Source organism: Pseudorca crassidens, chromosome 7, assembly GCF_039906515.1.
Source record: "Pseudorca crassidens isolate mPseCra1 chromosome 7, mPseCra1.hap1, whole genome shotgun sequence".
NCBI lineage: Eukaryota > Metazoa > Chordata > Mammalia > Artiodactyla > Delphinidae > Pseudorca > Pseudorca crassidens.
In genome coordinates, this window is record NC_090302.1 from 10,329,582 (window position 1) to 10,350,779 (window position 21,198).

The window sequence follows — 21,198 nt, forward strand, 5'->3', positions numbered from 1 at the left end:
GAAACCACAGAGCTATGAAGAACATACTCCCCACTGTACACACACAGACACACTCTTCTAAGAAGGCAACGCTTATGGCACCCAAGAAAAAGTGTTATGAAATATGTGCTCTGGGAATGAAGGAGCCAGGAAGTCCATGGGTCTACAAACCTGTGAGTGTTGAGAATCTGTCAGGCCCCAGATCATCTTTGTCTTTTTCTTGTTTTTCTTTCTTTCTAAATGGTATAGGAGCTGGAAATTAAATAAAGTCAGTAGTGTGACATATAACATACTGCACTACTCGGAAGACAGCAGTCATTCTGGAGTTAACTGGTGTGCCAACATTTCTAAGTGGAAGGAAGGTGAAAAGTTTAAAAGCTAAGAAATCCCGAGTGTCAACTGATAATCATTCTTAAAATAGCATTGAAGGTGCTTAAAGAAGCTTCCAGAATCTGCTTTGGGGTCATCTGCCACAGGAAGAATGATTTAACAGGAATCTCTTGGGACTGAATCAAAACCACTGCCTCTTAACCTCTGCTCAAAACACGACACATTCAAAGCTCTGAGCCTCAGTCTCTCCTCCTAAAGTGGGCTGAGTCTGGCGTGAAAGCGGTGCTCCGCGGCTCCTGAGCATCACAGAGCCAAGAAGAGGCCTTTGGAAGAAGCCCTTCCCTCTAATCCTGCATGATCTCTCCTTCCTGGAAGAGATGCTTTTGCCAACTCAAATTTCAATACCTACTGGTATGATGTCAGGCTATTCACAAGAAAAGCAAACAATTCTACACAACTGCATTCCAGAATAAACACTAATATTCAGGGTATTATCATTCTCAATGAACATAAACATAAGAAGCTTAAGTTTATTCCAGGAATGTAAAGGATAAATTTTCAGTGTTTGTTTACTAAAAGCATCCCTTTTTCCTGAAATAATTATTAGCAATACGTATGTCAAAAGTCCTGTATATTTAACTTCAATGGTATATGATATTTAAACAACCGTGACCTGCCTGCCTTTCATTTATGAAACCGCTGCCACTTCCTGCAAAGAACAGGAACTGTCACTTCCAAAGCTGTACCTTGGCATTCATCTGAGTGAGATCATTTTCCATACCCTCAAAACAGCAAGAAACTGAGGCCCCACAGGCCTCACGGAGGAGGTCAGATTTTGGCTCTCTGAAAGAGATTTTGGGGCTTTACTTCTCGTTGCTGATATCACATTCTGATATTTTATAAAATTACCTTTGGGCATGGCAGAAACAAAACGCTTTCTCCACCAAGGTCTGTTCCTGTCTGATTTCTCATCATCGCTATCTTTGCGTTCTTCAGTCTGTAGAAAAAGTTTGATGCTTTATTTGGAGTTGGACAGCAGGATAAATTACTATCAAAAGGATTTTAGTTAGTCTGTGAAATACAAAAACCACTAGTTTTTCTTCAAAGCAAAACTGTTCTTATTGTTGTACAGGCAACTTCTGGAACAGGGATGTATACCTTTCAAGCATCAGACTATGATGGATCACTTGAGGGTAGGCACTATCTCATTACTGTCAGTAAACCAAAAGCTTAATACAGAGTCTAGCATAGAGTAGGCACTCAATAAATACTCATATGGCATGAATAAATGCAATGCACATAAAATCTAGAGGGGTAGTAGAGATGGTAGCAGTAATATTAATAATAAAACTATGTATGTACTGTGTGCCAAACACTGAATGTAAGGACATATATTATCTCATTTAAACTTCACAGTAGCCTTAAGAGATAAATACTGTTATTAAGCCCTTTTTATAGATGAGAAATATGAGGCTAAAGAAGGTTATCTCCTCATCTTCCCAAAGTTATACAGACCATATGGGGCACAGCCAGGACTCAAACCTAGATCTGACCAACTTCAAAGTTCATGTTTTGATCACCAATTATAATGAGTTATTATTAAGACACATGTCAAAAGGCAGAACCGTAATTCCTGTACTAACCTATCATGTGACTTTAGATAAATCATTTTATTTCTGTTTTTTCATCTACAAAACTGGAACTAAAAATACCTTCTCTAAGGGCATCCATGTGAATGGGATATCAGAACCTAAGCAGAGGAACGGCATCCAGGGAGGGTTTAGTGGTGGGGATGGGATATTGATTACATACAGGGGGACTGATCAAATGAGTACATACATGAAGAATAATGAAAGCAGTTTTCTCACCGCTGGACAAGGGAACTGCAAATATGGAATGGAAGGAAGATGAAATGAATTCTATTGTTTTTAGACTGGAAATGGTTCTATACATATAAAAAGAAAGATATAGAAATAAATACACATGTTAATGTGCATGTACACACACACACACACTCTCTCCCTAGCTCTGTCAACTGAGAGGTCCTGGGAGCAGCTACACCCCTACAACAAAGAGCACACCTAATAGCCAGATCCTGATTTCTAAAAACCATTTTCTACTAAAAGGAACAAGGGCTCCTTGGAGAAATGGCTGATTCCAGGACTAAAGCAGACACAATACAATACAAGCTTATAACGTTTTGTTCCAGAAAGCAGAGAGATACTCAAAGAAAGATACCCAAATGTCAAAAGAACACAGGAGCCAGCTTGAAGGGGTGACCATTGGCCAAATCAGGGACAACTGGGCTTCAAAATAAATGGCTGTAACAAACGCATTGACTAAAAATAGAAAATCATGAGACCATAGATATGATTAATAAGTGGATAAATTTAAAATTTGAGAAAGAACAGGATATTTACATATTTTCAACGGCCTCTCTCCTCCCAGAAATACTTATTAATTACAAAGGGGAAAAGAGTAACTTACAGTAGTGAAGCCTGGCAGACAACACCTTCATCAAATGATCCAAGTGAACACCAGAGTAGTGGGACAAATTTAAATTGTGTGCTACCTGGTAGCATGCAGTGAAATGAACACAGTGTCACTTTAGTGATATTCCTGCCTAAGATGAATAACCTGAATCTAATCATGAGAAAATATCAAGCAGATCCAAATTGAGGGACATTCTAGAAAATAACGCCTGTAACTTTCAAGAGCATAGGGACTTCCCTGGTGGCGCAGTGGTTAAAAATCCGCCTACCAATGCAGGGGACACAGGTTCGAGCCCTGGTCCGGGAAGATCCCACATGCCGCAGAGCAACTAAGCCCGTGCACCACAACGACTGAGCCTGCATGCTGCAACTACTGAAGCCTGCGCGCCTAGACCCGTGCTCCGCGACAAGAGAAGCCACCACAACGAGAAGCCTGTGCACCACAATGAAGAGTAGCCCCCACTCACTACAACTAGAGAAAGCCTGCGCACAGCAACGAAGACCCAATGCAGCCAAAAATAAATTAATTAATTTTTTAAAAAGAGTATAAAGGTCGTGAAAGTCAAGGAGAAACTGAGGAAATGTCCTAGACTGAAAGAGACTAAAGGGACTTCCCTGGTGGTGCAGTGGTTAAGAATCCGCCTGCCAATGCAGGAGACATGGGTTTGAGCCCTGGTCCAAGAAGATCCCACATGTCACGGAGCAACTAAACCCATGCGCCACAACTACCGAGCCTGCGCTCTAGGGCCCGCGAGCCACAACTACTGAGGCCGCATGCCACAACTACTGAAGCCTGTGCGCCTAGAGCCCGTGCTCCACAACAAAGAGAAGCCCCCACTCGCTGCAACTAGAGAAAGCCTGCGCACGACAACGAAGACCCAACGCAGCCAAAAAGAAAGAAAAAAAGCCTAAAAAGACATAACAACTAAATACAAGATGTGATTTTGAATGTGATCCTTTCATTATAAAGAATGTTACTGGGACAACAGGAGACACATGAATGGGGTATGAAAATTATCATTAATATATTGATACTTTTTTTTTTTAATTTAATTTAATTTTTTTTTGCGGTACGCAGGCCTCTCACTGCTGCGGCCCCTCCTGCTGCGGAGCACAGGCTCCGGACACGCAGGCTCAGCGGCCATGGCTCACAGCCCCAGCCGCTCCACAGCATGTGGAATCCTCCTGGACCGGGGCACAAACCCGTGTCCCCTGCAGCGGCAGGCGGACTCTCAACCACTGTGCCACCAGGGAAGTGCTGATACATTATTATTAATGTATGCATTTTAATTTCCTGATGTTGATGGTTGTACTATGATGTGTAGGGGAAGGTGCTTGCTTGTAGGAAACTTACACTAAAGTATTCATAGGTGATGGAGCGTTGGAGCATTAGGTTGGCAACTTACTCTCACATGGTTGCGGGGGAGGTTCTTTGTATCTACTTCCAACTTTTTAGTAACTCTGTGATTGTTTCAAAATTAAAAATAATAACGCACTGGAAAAAAAAGAAAAAAAGTACTTCCTCTAACCATTTCTGAAGGAAACTGTGAGGTTTAAATGAGATACAAAATTGCTTGGAGGAAAGTTAAAAGTATTATAAAAATGCAAGATACATTATTACAAAACCAGAGTAAAGGCTTTTTATGGGTTACGGTCGTGGACATATAGGATTGACAAATCACCTTTAATCATGACTACTGTCCACCCTTCATCGTAGATTTATATATTCCACACTAATTTCAGGTATCAAGAGAACTAGGCAGATGGAACACTAAAGCTGACCATAATTAGCAAGTTCTTCTACAAGGCCTGCGTCCCATACCTCTCCTCTTGAGGAGTCCTTACTCGGGGATGAAGATGATGAATGAGGTGCAGCCACCAAAGAAGTAGCACCAATGGCTGCGGCTTGGGGGAGTTCTCGCTCTTCATTCCCTGGACGTCGGTTCCAGCTGGGGTCACTCATAGGTCGCCGGACAGAAGACACTATATCAGAGCTCCTGCTGCGAACTAATCTCTCAGGGTAAGAATGCCTTTGCTTAAATGCCTCCATCTCAGCTGGAGTTAAGACATGGGAACTGAAGTTTGGCAACCTGGCCTCGTTTCCTCCTGCAGCTCCTTCCAGGATTGGGGGATCTGGTGGTGGATGCGATGGCCTGGCATAGTGAACCTTTGGCCTTACTACAGCAGAAGCCCCTGGAACACAGAAGAAAAGTCTGCAGCTGAGACACAACAAAGTCCAACAAAGGCATGAACAAAGGGTTTTGGTTTTGTTCTTCTGTCCATGATAAAACAAGAGTCAAAAAGTTCATTTGACTACTTTACCTTCATGTGAAGACAGTGGATCAAACATGGCAAGGAGAGACTCTGACTGAGAAGGAGGAGAGGTCAGCTGGTGGGCACCTAAAAGAGATGGGCAAACTGTGTGACCAAGTCAGAACTCATGACTCAGTAGGAGTTACAACACTGTGAAAAAGGTTCTCTTCCACAGTCTTCCTTTTTGACCAATTACAACTTGAGGGGCATATCAGAAAAAACATGATCTAATAAATAGCATATTCTGCTTACCTCAAATTCATTTTATGTTTTTGTCTACATATTTACATGGATTTTAATTACATTTAAGTAGTCTAGCATCCACAGCCTATTACTTCTAATGGCCAAACTGTACTATCGTTAATGCAAAGAGCAGAGCCAGAAGATGTAAATCATCAAAATTTTCAGAATGTCACAAGTTCCCTGAATCTCACCTTCCCTCCACCTATAAAACTAGGGGCAATACTACCTACAGAAGGAGTATAAATAAAAAGTTGTAAAATTTGAAATTCTAATATTGCTCTCAGCAAAAGACAATTTATAAGATAACTCATAACAAAAATGAGTAATACGGGACTTCCCTGGTGGTGCAGTGGTTAAGCATCCCCCTACCAATGCAGGGGACAAGGGTTCGAGCCCTGGTCCGGGAAGATCCCACACGCTGTGGAGCAACTAAGCCCATGCGCCACAACTACTGAGCCCGCGTGCCACAAGTACTGAAGCCTGCGCGCCTAGAGCCTGTGTTCCGCAACAAGAGAAGCTACTGTAATGAGAAGCCCGCACACCGCATCGAAGAGTAGCCCCTGCTCGCCGCAACTAGAGAAAGCCCTCGCGCAGCAACGAAGACCCAACGCAGCCAATAAATAAATTAATAAATAAATTTATTTAAAAAATGAGTAATACTACATTATACTACAAAACAAACTTGAACTTCTAAAGTACAATATTTTAAAACTACAGAGTAAAAGATGACTCCTCTAAGCATATGTCTATAAACAACCAAAATCAGAGATATTAAAATATGCAGAGACTAAAACTTACAAATATATAAAAGAAACCGTTCCTCTAAACTTTTTGAGTCTGAGCTCTTTTTTGATAATGAATAATAGTACTATTTTGCCATTTGATTTTCCTTTTGTTCTGTGTCTTATAATTACCTTCATTTAAAAAAATTAGAAATAGTGTATCATTATGAAAGATAGCTTAGAATATCAGTTCTCAAAATTTTGGTCTTAGGACACTTTTACATTCTTAAAATTTGTTGACCCTAAAAGCTTACTTATGTTGGTTATATCTAATGATAATTACCATATTAGAAATTAAAACTGAAAAGAATATATAAATAAAAATTTTAACCTTTTAATAAATTTTATATTAAAATTTTGTTAATTCATTTAAATATACTTATTAAATGGTAACACAAATAACCCTTTTAAATGAAAAATAATTATATTTTCCAAAATAATAAACCAGAAGAGTGATACTTCTACATTTTTGCAAGTTCCTTCAATGTAGAACTTTATAGAACACAGCTAGATTCTCATACCTGCTTCTGCTTTCAATCTGTTGCACATGTTGTTTTGGTTAAAGTATATATAAAGAAAAGCTGATCTCACACAGATATGCAGGTAGAAAAGAGACAATATTTTAACAGCCTTTTGAGAAAACTGTGGATATTATTCTTTCATACTCTACCAAATCTTGCTAAGTTTTTTAAAGATTAGCTACCATTTGGAATCTGAAACCAAATCACTCTAATGTACTCTGTTACATTAAAATTCAATTGGTCTGTCTTGCACTTTGAATGGATCTTTTACCCAAGCGTGATTTTGTAACATCATACATTGATCATCTGGAAAATACTGGTTCAATTAGATATGCAGATCTTCCAAATGTTGACACATTTCATCATATAACATCAAAAAAAATGACATTCTTGATATCACCACCCATCTCACCAGAAAAGTTTTTAACTAGCAGGAAGTTGTCAAGCTCGTGGAGGTAGACACGAGTTTTCCAAAATTCTAATTTTTATCTGTAAGCTTGGATTTTATCATTGGCATCAAACTCTGTCCTGTCAGTTGTTTTCCTTGAAATGACAGGCTCATTTAGTTAATTTTCAAGAAATGCCTGCCAAATATCCAAGTATGAATAACTACAGTTTGTCATTCTTTCAAGTAAAAATGGTATTTCATGAAAAACAAACAAGAAAAAAAGGCAGCTACTTAGTTAGCTCTCAACTCAATCAGATAAGTGCTTTTCCTTGAGACACTTCATCGTATTTCAGAATGCAGCAGAAATGCGTTAGGGGTACTTCCTATTCCTTCACAATATTAGATAGATGTGTACTCAAGGGTTGAGATATAGCATTGAATAATTTTTACCACTTCATCAAAGACATTCATAAGTAAAGTTTGTTTTTTTTTTTTAAACTGTGAGAGAAGAATACAGTGACTGCTAGTCTGGTCTGGTGCCATTGCCTTGCTTCATGCTACGGTCTCAGCAAATTTACCCACCTCTGCAACGTCAATATGGTAGAAGGGACAATAACCTTTTATTACCGTGAAAACAGTTTTGACCTCATACCTCCCCAGCCCCCAGAAATGTCTTAAGGGCCCTCAGTGGTCCATGGACACTACACTTGAAAACGGCTGGTTTAGAACAGTGGTTCTCAGCTGGGGCTATTTTGCCCCCTAAGGGATCATTTGGCAATGTCTGGGGACATTTTTAGTTTTCATCACTGCACGAGAGGGAGGGTGATGGTGTGCTTCTGACAGAGACCAGAGAGGCTGCTAAACATCCTACAATGCACAGGACAGGCCCCCACAACAAAGAATTACCTGGTCCAAAATGTCCATAGTGTGGAGGATAAAAAACTTTGGTTTAGAATACACAAAAATGTAAAAAATGAAACAAAACAAAAAAAGTACTTCAAACCCAGTGCCCAATATATAAAACCACTACTTACTAGCACTCTGGTATTTCTTCCCAGTGCTTTCTTTAGGATAGGTTTTTTAACATTTTATTATCTTATATATAAAATTCTTTAAAAATAAAATTTCCAAGTGGTATTATGTTCTAGGTATTTCTCCAAATTATTTCATATTCTTTAAAGCATTTTAAAAATAGCTGTATAAGTTCAAATAAGTGGTTACATCAAAATTCACTTAGCCATTCTATTTTTCAGTTCTTAGGTTGGTTCTAATTTTCTGCCAATATAAATATTATGAAGAACATCTTTGTGCATAAGACTTTCTCCATACATGAACTGTTTCCTTATGACTGATTCCTGAAGTGGGCTAACTGAACCAAATTTAGCATGTGAACCTTATTTTAAGGCCTTACACACATATTGCCAAACTACACCCTGAAGTGCTGCAACAGTTGATACTATCACCAGCAATGTGTCAAAGGCTGCCAGTTTCAGCCATGGATGTGATCATTTCTAAAAGTCATTCTCATTTCCCCTTCTTACCATGAGTTACTTCATCCATGTCTGGACTAGTGACAGAATCTTTACCCCCAAAATCAGAGCTGCACTCAGATCTCAGGTCTTCAATCTTATTGGGAATATCCTCAGAGGTTGCACTTATGCCTTTAAAAAGAAATGGTAAAAAATAAACAGCAAGAACAAAATAACCACACAAAAAGTATATGAAGTTTGGAGAAATGTATACATTCTCACATTTTTTGTATCTCAGTTCTTTACATGTGAGTTGTTTGGTATTATATCCTTTATTGTACAATTGCTTAAATATATTTACCTTGATTTGTACAACATAATCAGAATTATCATGTGATGTCTAAATACAGTAGCAGAGGTTACAAGAACAGATAGAGTTATAGAGGGAACACACACAGACCATTTGTCAACTACTTTGACAGGCTCTATAACGGCACACATTAACTTCTCATAGATGTCAGGTCCCACAGTAATAAGTTTACTGGAAATTACTCAGATCTTAAATAAAATACATCTCTTTGCTATCAACTTTATAAATGGGGAGGTGGGAACACACCTTCAAATCCTTATTCCTTAAAACAAGCCAGACATACCCGACACAACACTGAGGCCTGGTGTGCTGGGGCGGGAACTGACCTCCCTGACATCCGTATCATCAGATGTGCTACCCAGTCCTGAACAGCTCTCCAGTTCTTGCAGTCGCTCCTCCTGCTTTAGATCTGGGGCCTCTAAACAGAAAAAGTGAGGTATCACATTAGTGATTCTACTAGCACATCACAGTTTCAACTTTTGCAACCCAGATGAAGAAAGCTACCAAGGGCATGAATGAAATCAGTGTAAACAGACTTTTAAGTCTGGGCCAGTTAGCAAAGTTAGTTAGACCAAGTGTTAAAGAGGTCTAGGTTGTGATTTTCATCCTAATACAGGCCAGTTCACTGTGCGCAGATGAAAACCCTGCTTCCAGATCACTAATCTCATACAGTATTCTATTGGTTAACAAGTAAACTAAACAAGAGAATACAGAACAGCTTAGCATTAAATCAACCACTTTCTAAAAAATAACTCCTATGGATGTTCAATACTGAGCTAATCCTACTGTCTCCTTATGTAAAGGTTAGCATGTCTGAATGTGGTAACATTAAAAAACACATATCAAGGTTGCTTCATTATTCTTGAGCCAAGCGATCAAAAAGAAGGTAGTTCAGATATATAGTTACTTATATTTGCATTCTGGTAGTTGACATTTAGTTGAAGACAAGGATTTATATTCATAATCAGAAAAAAAGCAGAAATGCAATACATAAGAGAAAGTACAAAATACTTTATATATGTTTATAATTATCCTGCACAAAATAATTCTCAGGATTCCAGAGCCTCAATGTCAATGCATTTCAAAAATACATTAGGTATCTTTGGGTCAAGTTCTCCAAATCTAAACATGCTTACCAGGCATCCAACCACTCAGAGTGGTTATGATAAGTTAGTGGGAGATACTGAACTCAATGTCCCACATAGAATCCTGATGAGTTACTAACGATTGCTTCCAAGATAACTGAACAGAGTCAGAAAGCACCTGCCATCTTAGCCTATGCCATCCAACACTGCATTTTTTCTTGATGGACAGAAAATACCCTAAACTAATTTTCCATTTGAAATTCTTAGCAATGTGATGGCCTCGTACTTGTCAAATGTATATCTGACAAAATGTACATAATATAGAAGTTAGGATACCTTACATTTAAAACTTCTGTGCAAATCAAAAAGCAAACAATGACAGCATACTAACCTGAGTCACTTGGCAATACCTCTACACTCCAAGCTTCGCTTGTTGTCTCTGATATGGTAGAACCAGTGCAGGGGTCAAGAAGCACTGACCCTGAACCTGGCAGGCACAGTAAACTGCCTAACATGTTCTCTGCTGCTGCACCTGTATAACCAGTGGGGAGTAAAGGGTTAACAAACGTCCTCAGGGAAAGAGCAGTGATGATGGAAAAAAGCCAAACACTAAGCTAACAAAATCTCTCTACTCACAAGAAAGAAGCCAAGGAAAGAGTAATTTCAATCAATAATACCACTAAAAACATAAATTTCCCACTTTGGTCACAATAACACAAGCTCCTTTTCATCAGTTTCCTACTGTTCACCTTAGTCTCCAACGAGAAAACACAGATCATTAGGACAAGTCATTTCAACTAGTTTTCACCTTGATTTTTTAGCAAATTTTACGTGTCCCTAACATCTCTCTAATATTTTAGTCCTTCAGGGATTAAAAACACTCAAACAGAGACTTTTAACCATAGAAAGTTATACTGGCCAAATATGTTTTCTTCTGGCACATTAGCCACATATTCAGAGCAATAAAGTATATTTGCAGGAAAACACACATCTCCTCTGTAGCACTCATTCAACTGCAAATACAGCTTATTGCCCAAATACAGCTCACTGCCAGGAAAAATACTATTGTACTTTGACACCTGGAACAAAATAATGCAAAACCAATTGAGAAATCTATTTACACTGCTTAAAAATACAAATAGAAAGATTAAACATTATTGTAAACCTGTGTTAAAAATACTCAAGTTCAGAATGCTCCACTACTTCTGATTAAACCTAATAAAAGAACAATCTCATTTCAGTAGATGAAGAACCTTTGGAAAAACTGGTAAAAGGTACCTTTTAAAGATACGTCATGGTTACCAAGGGGGAAAGATGGGGGGAGGGATAAATTAGGAGTTTGGGATTGGCATATGCACACTGCCATATATGGAATAGATGGTCAACAGGGACCTACTGTACAGCAGAGGAAACTCTGCTCAATGCTCTGTAATAACCTATATGGGGAACGAATCTGAAAAAGAATGGATATATATATAACTGAATCGCTTTGCTATACCCCTGAAACTAAGACAACACTGTGTTGATAAATCAACTATACTCCAATATAAAATAAAAGTTAAATTTAAAAATGTAGAAAATAAAGATGCATCATGAAATAATTACAAATAAAATAATGTCTGGAACCTGCCTGATTAACCTGTGATTACATAATCGGGGGAGGGGATAACAAGGTGGGAGAAGAGATGAAACAAAACTGGCCATGTATGTATGTGTAATTGGTGAAGCTGAGTGATGGGTACATGGTGTTCATTATACTGCTCTCTCTTGTATTTGTTTGAAATGTTCCATGATTTAAAAAGAAAATAAAGATGGTGATTACAAGACTATGAATCTTTCAGAACAGACAGAACAATATCCTAAAAAGGGTAACTTTTAACGTATGTAAATTGTACCTCGATAAACTTGATATAAAAAAAAGAAAAAAAGAAAACACTGGTCATTCTTTGGAACTGAATTAAACCTTCCAGAAGTAAATCCGGTTTTTAGAGAACAGTATCATATTATTCTGAAAGATTTTATGGCTATAACCTGTAAGAATTTTCATGTTAGGGCAAGGTGTTTAGTCTCAAAAGAAGAATATGTTAATCATAGACTAAGAACATATACTATGCCCTGCAAACAAGAATTGACAAGAAGTTGATTCAAAAGACTGTTTTTTCTTTTTTTGCAGGGGGAGGGGCACTTAAATGTAGACAGGGGAAAATACTACCTATATTTAAGTAAAGAAAAAAGAAATACACAAATGCCTTGTCACATACAATTACCTCAGTTTCCCAGTTACTGCTAACATACACACCATGTTTGTCAGAGCACTGAAGTTCCCTCCCATGAGGGGTGGGTGGATATGAATAAACAGCAATCTTCCAGAGACATTAAATAGCAGTTACCTGCGATTTCTTGCAAGCGATCTTCATCAATGTTAGGGTCAAAATCACTTCCCAAGACATCTGTACTCCACGTCTCACTCACTGTTTCTGATATATCCCTATCATCTGTCAGTCCCATCATGTCACGAATTTCAAACTTCCTTAGCTTATCATCGAGATTATCCTGGGTTGTAGCTATCAAAAACAAAATTAAGCACTTAAAAAATGGTAGCACAGCTATCATTTTTTATATCAACTTTAAAGACCTTTTTGTCTTTGAACTTCAAGTTACATATTTTAACATTAACACTCAGCACATAGTACTAAAACACTGAATTATTCCCTCACGGATGTACTCTTTCCCTCTCTGAATTGAGTTCTGCATATGTCCTCCCCCTTCCAGTAAATTAACTGGGGCCATCCATGCAATCAGTTGTCTCCCTGTCCTCTAGAGTGTGACTTTGGTCAAGAATTGGGATATATTCCCCTTTCTCTGAATTTGCACAGGCCTGGTTCCTTGCTTTGTCCAAAAGGTAAGGAGGAAGTGTGCCAGTTGTGAGTTTAGGCCTCAAGAGAGAACTTAGAAACCTCTGCTCTTTCTCATCCTTGTTCTCTCATGAGGACAAGCTGAAACCAGTCTGCTGGAGGATGAGGAACCACATGGAACAAAGCAAAGGTCATCCTAGATGAGCCAGCTCCCCAGTGACCAACGGACCCCCAGCTAAGATTAGCAGAGCTCCCTACTCAACCATGATGACGAGAGATGCATGAATGAGCCCGGTCCAAATCAGAACCACCACCTGGCTGACCCACAGACTTGAGACCAAAAATAAATGTTTATTGTTTTAAGGCACCAAGTTTTGGGGTGCTTTGTTATGCAGCATTATTGTGGCAATAATTAACAGATAAACCCACACCAAAACAAAAAAAACAAAAAAAAAACGTGAAGCCTTAACCACTGGACCACCAGGGAAGTTCCCACTCACTTCTTAACCTAGTATTCACGAGTGTAAACTGCCAACCACCCATATCAGAATCACCTAGACGGCTTGTTAAAGAGGTGATATTCTCTCTATCTTAAGCTAATATTATTTTAGGTTTCTGTTATCTGCAGAAATTTTAATCCTAAATAATACAGTGACAAACTGATCCAGCAAAAACATAGCATTACTTTTATTCACCCCACACATAACCCAGTTGGCAATACTCTTTTCCTTTCCAAAAATAGACTGATCCAGGATTTCTAGAAATGAGACATGGGAAATGCCTTTTTTTCCCCCCTAACTCCCCAGGTGATTTTTACACACACTAAAGTCACTGCCTCAAATCCAGTTGAGGGCATCTGCCCTCAACATTCCTCTGAAAGCCACCACTGATCTGTAAATGGACAAATCCAAAGGACTTTTTCATGTTAATCTTCCTAAAGCACAAAAGGGATCCATCTACTTTTCAGCCTTACCTCACCCTATTACCCTACTTGACAGTTCCTGAGTAAGTACTATGGCTTCCCACCTCCCTGACTTGCTTATACTACTATTCCTTCACCTAGAATATCTCTAGTTTCAGCCAATGCAATGCCAGCCAGGCTTTGAGGTTTTTATTTTCTCCCAATAAGCTTTTCCCTACACTTTCAACCACATGTATTTCTCACTCAGAACTGCCAAAGCACTTTTATGATAATTTTAATCATTTGTGTACCATTCTCTCCCTATTCTAAGTTCCTTGAGCTCTGCGTATTTATCTTAGTATCCCTTAAAAATTTAATATTACACAATTGAAACACCATATATTACAGAATTCAAGCAATTCATTTTAACTATTCTATGTAATTTTAGCCTGAATAATCCACTTAGCAACTAAACACACCTTTTTTTTTTTTTGGCCAAGCCGCGAGGCTTGCAGGACCTTAGTTCCCCAACCAGGGACTGATGCTGGGCCACCGCAGTGAAACTGCTGAGTCCTAACCACTGGACCGCCAGGGAATTGCCAACTAAACACATTTTTAAGACCTGAAGGAACTATGAGTAAATGCAAGTTTAATGGTCATTATATAATCAACTGAACACAGCCAACTTACATGGAAACAGATTGTTTATTCTGCAACCAGGTAAATTCTTTTGCTGCTTGAACAGCTGAATTCAACCTCACTTTACCTTGCTCATGCTCTAATAGCTGTAGAGCTTCAACTCCATTACTCCCAGAAGGTCCTGCTCCAAGTTCTGATACAGATTCCCCTTCCAGGTCTAGTGAGGATACTGAATTAGAACGATTTGAAGGACCTAGAGAAACGTTTATACTGTGAGTGAGCTTTTTTTGACAGTCATGAGCCACCATGTAATTTTTCATGCCTTGATAAGAGACTAAAAAGACTGATTAAAGTGCTTTTAATACTGTTAAGCCCTATAAATAAACACGCCCTTTAAGCCAGAATTTCTGCTTTTAGAAATTTATCCTAAGGAACTAATCAAAAATTCACCTAAGGTCCCTTGTTGCAGTGCTTCTTACAATGTCTGAAAAGTGAAAGCAATCTACATGTGTAATCACAGAAGAATGTTTAAATTATGATAAATGCCAAACTGAAGTTAAAGAAAATAGACATTAAAAACCATGTTATTTAAGAATGCTAAATTACAAAGGGAAATGTTACTGTTATATTGTTAAACAAAAAAAGGTTACAAAACAGCCTAAGCCTAATTTTGCTATAAATAAACCAAAATGTTAACTGTTATTAACAGAATGGTAGGGTCACAGATGGTTCAATTTTTCCTTCATTTTCTAGAATGAATGTACACTACTTATGTTTTCAAAAGTGAGAAAAAAAGGAAAAGTTATTACCATCTATGTTTATTTTAAAATGTTAGTCAAACTGAAACTTTTTCATTAAAAAAGCTTGTTCTAGCGCATGGAGTGACATATTCTCACTTTACAATCTTGCCTTTTAATTTTTTTTATTCCTATCCTACTTCCATTGTATCTTTCTGCTTCATTAAAACATTAGCAGTATACACAACACCCTGAAATACTAGTGAGTCAATTTTTTTCCATTTAGACATGCATTATATCCCTCTAAAGGAGCTCTACAAGCTTTGGTATATGTTAATACTAGTGAAATAAAACTTGGTATTATTCAAGTCTCAAAGCAGACTTAGATCGTCTCCATTTTATATGACCAAAGGTCTCTTGCAATGTCAATTTTATTCAAAGAAACAATCTTTACAGCCAACTGTTCAAGATCATTAGAGGAAAACTTCATTACGCTCCTCAGTGAGAGGCACAGGTGGCATAATTGTAATTTTTAAGGCTCCTTTAAAGAACACAAAACAAAATATTACTTGAATCACACAACTCCTTGAATGAAGTAACCCTTCACCTTCAGATATTCCTTCCAGATTATCACTGCAGAGGGAAAAGCGCAAGGTTTTATCAGGTTTACCGTGGAGTTTGTTTTCATCGACAGGGACATCTCCTTGTCCTCCATCCGAAAGCTGCATGTTTAGGACCTGAAAAATAAAATGCCATTAGTTTATCACAACTGAGAGATTCTTGATAAGAAAACAAACCATGGCAAATGCATATTTAAGTTCGTCTTAATATTAAATTATCATTTTTAACTGAAAACCCATTTATAGGGCTCCAATCAAGTTTTTAAGTACCCCTGGGATAAAAGTGTACCAGTTAGAAGAACTGAGCCTATGTCTTTCCATCACCCTACCAGTTTCAGCAACTGAACAGGCAACTGGACATCGATGAGCAGTGATTAGGTTTGCAGGTGTCAGAGGCTTCAGACTCAGCAGTCCGGTCCTCCCAGTTCTGCCATGGGCCAACTATGTAAACTTGGATAAGTATTTTAAGCTCTCTGAGCCTCATCTTCTTCATCCATAAAATGGTGATAGTAACAGTATATATGCCATGGAGTTGTTGAGGATTAAACAAAAAGATGCACATAAAGCATTTGGCACAGTAAAGTGACATATTAATTTTGTGTGCATTTTTCTAAAAGTTAATAAACTAATTAATAGGAAAAAAACATGTAAACAAATTATTTTGTACCAGAATTAATCAGTCTAGTTAGAACCTCCACTTGATCACCATACACATGGCCACAAAGTCCATACCAGAAGCCGAAGTATGACTTCTATGCCACATCTAGCTTAGAGCTGATTGCCTTTTTACAGAGCTTTCTATCTGTTAGATGATTTCCAAATAACAATTACTTCTCACTCCCCACAAACCTCATAACTCAGCTCTGTATGTGTATCTCCAACTTAATGAAGAACTGTGTGCTTTGCTGGATGTCACAGCATGTATTAAGCACACCTGGAACTTGAACTCACAACCACTGGGTTCCTAGGCTGCTGCTGGAATGTGAAGAAGAGTGTCCTCAATTAAAAAGAAAAAACAACACAAAGCCAAAAAAAAAGAAAGAAAACCCTTAAGTCGCTGTTTTGACCCTGCATTTAAATAAGTAAATTAAAGGTTTTCTAATGGCTCCATCTATTTATTCATGTGATGCTTTTAAAAGGTCATTTAAAAATAGAATCTTTTCCCTGTTTGCTTGAAATTAAATGCAGACATAAAGATTTTACATTTTGTATTTGTAAGATAACTTGAGCCTTCCCACTCATCAGAGTGAGCAATGTGCAATGAATCTTCAGGAAAAATCCATCTAAAGGCCTTGAGAGTGGTATGAATTAACGAAAAACAAAAGGATCATAGCACAATCTAGATATTTCCCTGCGCAGGAATGCTGGCGGCTGTCTTCAAGGCTGCCATTGGGGTGGGGGGGTCGGGGGACGGTAACAGGGGGAGTAAAATGCCACAGACTCTCTTACTGAAACGCAGCAGTTCTTTTCTTCATTAAGCATTTCCCCTGGTTGCCACAAGTTTATTACATTCTAGAGTTCCCAAAAAGTTGATTCTGACAGTTTTTGCCAGCTTATTCACTTTGAATGTGTGTGGGGGGACAGGGTTGTGGATTTTGATGGTCCTCTTTCCTACAAGTCACGCCACTTAATCAACCACCATCATCACTGTATCAACCACTATAACGGGTCCCTTCTTCCCAGGCCAGGAATAGGCTTTGTTGAATAATAAGCAGGCACTGCTGAAGGTAAGAAAATGCTTCTTTCTCAAGAGGTCACAATCTATGACAAGAGGATCCTATGTTTAGAGAGTCAAAACTTCTTTCCTCTTGCTTCTGTCCCAAGTTCTTCTGTTTACAAATATCTTAAAACTGATTCTCATATCCCCAACCCCATTTCCTTAAAATATTTTACTTAGTTTTCCTTTCAATTATCTCTTCCATTTCTTCCCAACCAGCCAAAGAACAGAAATTATTTCTAAATACTGTTTGGCTCTTTAAAGCAGGAATACCACTACTATATCATTAAAAAGAAAAGAAACATAAAATATTTCCTACAAGTCACTGGAAAAGTCTCTTCAATTTCCATAACACAATTTCCTGGCTTCCTGCCTCTTCTACTACTATTAGGAAAATTCCTTTTGGTATGGATCTGGTTATCAACTACAGTGCCACAGGTTTATTAATGTGAAGGACCTCCAGAACTGTTCACAGGGAGTTGAGCATTTGATGGGATATCATGGCAGACCCACTGAAGATAATGAAAAATATTTGTTAAATGTATACTGATTTATAGAAGCAAGTGACCTTTACTGAGAAGAAAAGAATCTGAAGTTCTTAACATTAATAGCTACAAGTTAAGGGTAACAATACAGTCATACCTCATTTTCTGACATCATCCCTGGAGTAAGCTGGGGACCTGTTCCTAAGGAAATGACCAACACCTCTTCTGGCTGCACTTCCTGGATGGTTTCTTGAGCTGATCCTTCATGGTCCATATGTAAGTCCATCAGAACATTGGTGCGGCTTCTGCTCCGAGTTGCTAATAAAACAATTTCAAGTAAGATAATTTAGAGAAAAAGACAAAATGAAGAAAATGGCACATTAATACAAAAATATATTTTCTATTAATGTAGAACATTTGCACATGCACAAAGAGTGGTGAGAACATGAATTTAAAAAAAAAAAAACAAACCCAAATCTTCCCAGCTACTCTACTAATGACTAATACAAATTCTCCTTCAAAACTGATCAACAGAAACAATGATCCATGTTCACCTGACAGGGAGTAACACAGTTTACACGTGCAGAACAGCAAACACGTCCCAATCAATTTAAGACTCGGGAGTGACAAGAAAAGCATTACTTTATTCCTTATCTTTTCAAGGTATAATAACTTCAACTATTTCTCCAACAAAATGATTTAGCTGCCACAGGTCTCCCTTACTAATAACTAAACTTAAAAGCATTAGAAAATTTCATATAGAAATCTGATAGCCATAAAAAGTTATACACGTCGGCAACTGCTGACAAAACCAGAATCAGTTTTTGAAAACACAGTTTTTCCTGAAATGTATTAACCTCTTCCTAACGATGCAGAAGAGTTCTCTTTGTTTGAACATGAGTTTCCTTTCTGCTTTATGGGAACATTCTAAATTAATGAAGGATCTAATTACTTTGGGGTGTTTTTCCCCTACTTATAAGTAAAGAAGTAATACCTTTTTCTAAAGTAATCCATCCTATAGATCGTACAAGAACTTTTGCTTTTGGTGAGTTTTTGTGTTTGTTTGTTTTGTTTTCTGGCTGCACTGAGCGGCCTGTGGGATCTTAGTTTCCCAACCAAGGATCGAACCCGGGCCCTCGGTAGTGAAAGCACGGAGTCCCAACCACTAGACTGCCAGGGAATTCCCTTACAAGAACTTTTGGAAACTGAAAGATTTAGATAGTTTGTGACAATTTCTCTATGAACTTTAGTCTTCTGTGATAAGTGTCAGGTTGTTTTCAGAGGACAATAAGATTCAGTACAACCAGAATACTAAATAGATACTCCTTCAGGGCAAATAAAAGTGCAGACATCAAGCACAAACACTCAATTATAATAAAAGTCTTTCAACTTCAGTTTCGGTGAAAGCTGACCTACTTGAAGACAGAACTATAAACAATCATGTTCTCTCCACAATGCTGTAGATCAGTTCATCAATCACTCTTACTTTCAAAACTCAAAGCACACATCAACTTCCAAAAGTCTAAAATAGGTTCACTTACACCTTTCTTTGCTGACCCTCACTGTCTTCTCTTGAATTGTAAACTTAACTTCAACTTTATGAACAACTACGTGAATCTTAAGGAACAAACTTCATAATTTATAAAAATGCAAGTAATCAAAATTTATGTACCAATTTACATGAAGCAAAAGCAACATGCACATGGAGCAAAAGTTCATAAACTATTTCTTAAATAAAAGTTACATAAGAAAAGGAACAGCCTATTACCCACCAAAAGGGGTTACTAGAGTAATAATATGAGCAGTAAGATTGGTGGCTAAGGAATCCCAGACAGTTATGGCTGCGAACTGTTGTCCTGGGTTGTGAAAGCATTAAACAGAAAGAAAATCAACCCTCTGAATAACGGACACATCTTTTAAAATATGAAATAAGTTCAATGACCAGGTCACATGACTATACAAAATAATACTGGGCAAACATTTGAAATTTACTTTCCATTATACTCTTATTTAATGAATGACACTCTGGATGAAAAGAAACGAAAGAACACAAGTGAATCATGGAAAAAAGAATCTCTGGTTTACCAAAAATCGTTTATTTCTTCATGTTAAAAAAGTGCTAATAGCCTATAATATTAAAAATCATTCAATGTCAAGTTTATTTTTTTTTCTATTTATAATTCTGAAAATTGACGTTTTGAGATGATGAAAGCCAAAGACTTGAAGAATATGATGCCACATTCCTGTTGATAATATTATTCCAGATTATGTTAAAAGTAAGGTAGATTAATTTTAAGAAACTGACAATTCTTAACAAATCAGCTCATGGGAGTTTAAAAATGAAATCCCATTATTCAGAATGTATAAAATATAGTGCTTTCCCTGGTGGCGCAGTGGTTGAGAGTCCACCTGCTGATGCAGGGGACACGGGTTCATGCCCCGGTCCAGGAGGATCCCACATGCTGTGGAGCGGCTAGGCCCATGAGCCATGGCCGCTGAGCCTGCGCGTCCGGAGCCTGTGCTCCGCAACGGGAGAGGCCACAACAGCGAGAGGCCCGCGTACCGCAAAAAAAAAAAAAAAAAAAAGAATGTATAAAATATAATAACTATTCACGCTCACTAACTGCTGCTGAGCTCCTCATGACCGTTAAAAAGTTGGCACTAAAATACTCTGCTCCCTCGGTCTAAACACTCTCTCTGTGTCTTGTTTACTTTGTCTAACTTCCATTCATCCTCCAACAGAAAGTGCAGCCTTCACCTGCTCCCGAATCTTCTCCTGACAGCATCACCACACCACTAAGTTAGGTGTCCCCATAACCCTCTACACTTATCTCCATCAGACACTCAGTACACTGAAGGGTACTGGTCTCTTCTCATTCTCCCCAACTGGACTATCAGCAACTAACCTAAGTGTAAGGGCCTGACTTACGGGTCTTTGTATGACCAGTGTTGAACACAGTGCCCCGCCTGCAGGACAGTGATCAGACCACTTTTTGTGTCGATTTTTTGCATGAATTAAATGTGAAAGAACATTTAGAAAATGCTTACCCTGTGCCTGGTACATAGTATACATATGCTCAATTTGTTTGTGGATTTATATAGATATTATTACAGATTATATAGATTTATTATGGATAAATGTTTACTAAGGAAATAAGGCTTAATTAAACCTATTTCTTAAAATTGACAAAACAGAAGTTTTGCCTTATTTTATAAAATAACAAAGATCTTAACTCAGTCAATAAAAGACTGGCTATTAATAATAATGAAAA

General features: G+C 38.0%; 1 protein-coding gene across 4 annotated transcripts in view; it reads right to left on the reverse strand.

Moving 5' to 3' along the window:
• The window catches only part of GAPVD1 (GTPase activating protein and VPS9 domains 1), a 72,949-nt gene that overhangs the window by 19,581 nt on the left and 32,170 nt on the right, over positions 1-21,198 (reverse strand). Inside the window, exons 7-17 of one of the 4 annotated variants that reach the window (XM_067743315.1) lie at positions 18,084-18,244; positions 15,775-15,841; positions 14,495-14,620; positions 12,363-12,536; positions 10,364-10,504; positions 9,171-9,305; positions 8,590-8,709; positions 5,124-5,201; positions 4,624-4,994; positions 1,219-1,306; positions 151-231 (exon numbers count right to left, since the gene is read on the reverse strand). In XM_067743315.1, the coding sequence (XP_067599416.1) occupies positions 151-231; positions 1,219-1,306; positions 4,624-4,994; positions 5,124-5,201; positions 8,590-8,709; positions 9,171-9,305; positions 10,364-10,504; positions 12,363-12,536; positions 14,495-14,620; positions 15,775-15,841; positions 18,084-18,244 (1,542 nt within the window). Of the gene's footprint in view, positions 1-150; positions 232-1,218; positions 1,307-4,623; positions 4,995-5,123; positions 5,202-8,589; positions 8,710-9,170; positions 9,306-10,363; positions 10,505-12,362; positions 12,537-14,494; positions 14,621-15,711; positions 15,842-18,083; positions 18,245-21,198 lie in introns of all 4 variants that reach the window. The other 3 variants (XM_067743314.1, XM_067743318.1, XM_067743317.1) reach the window with 3 other exon arrangements.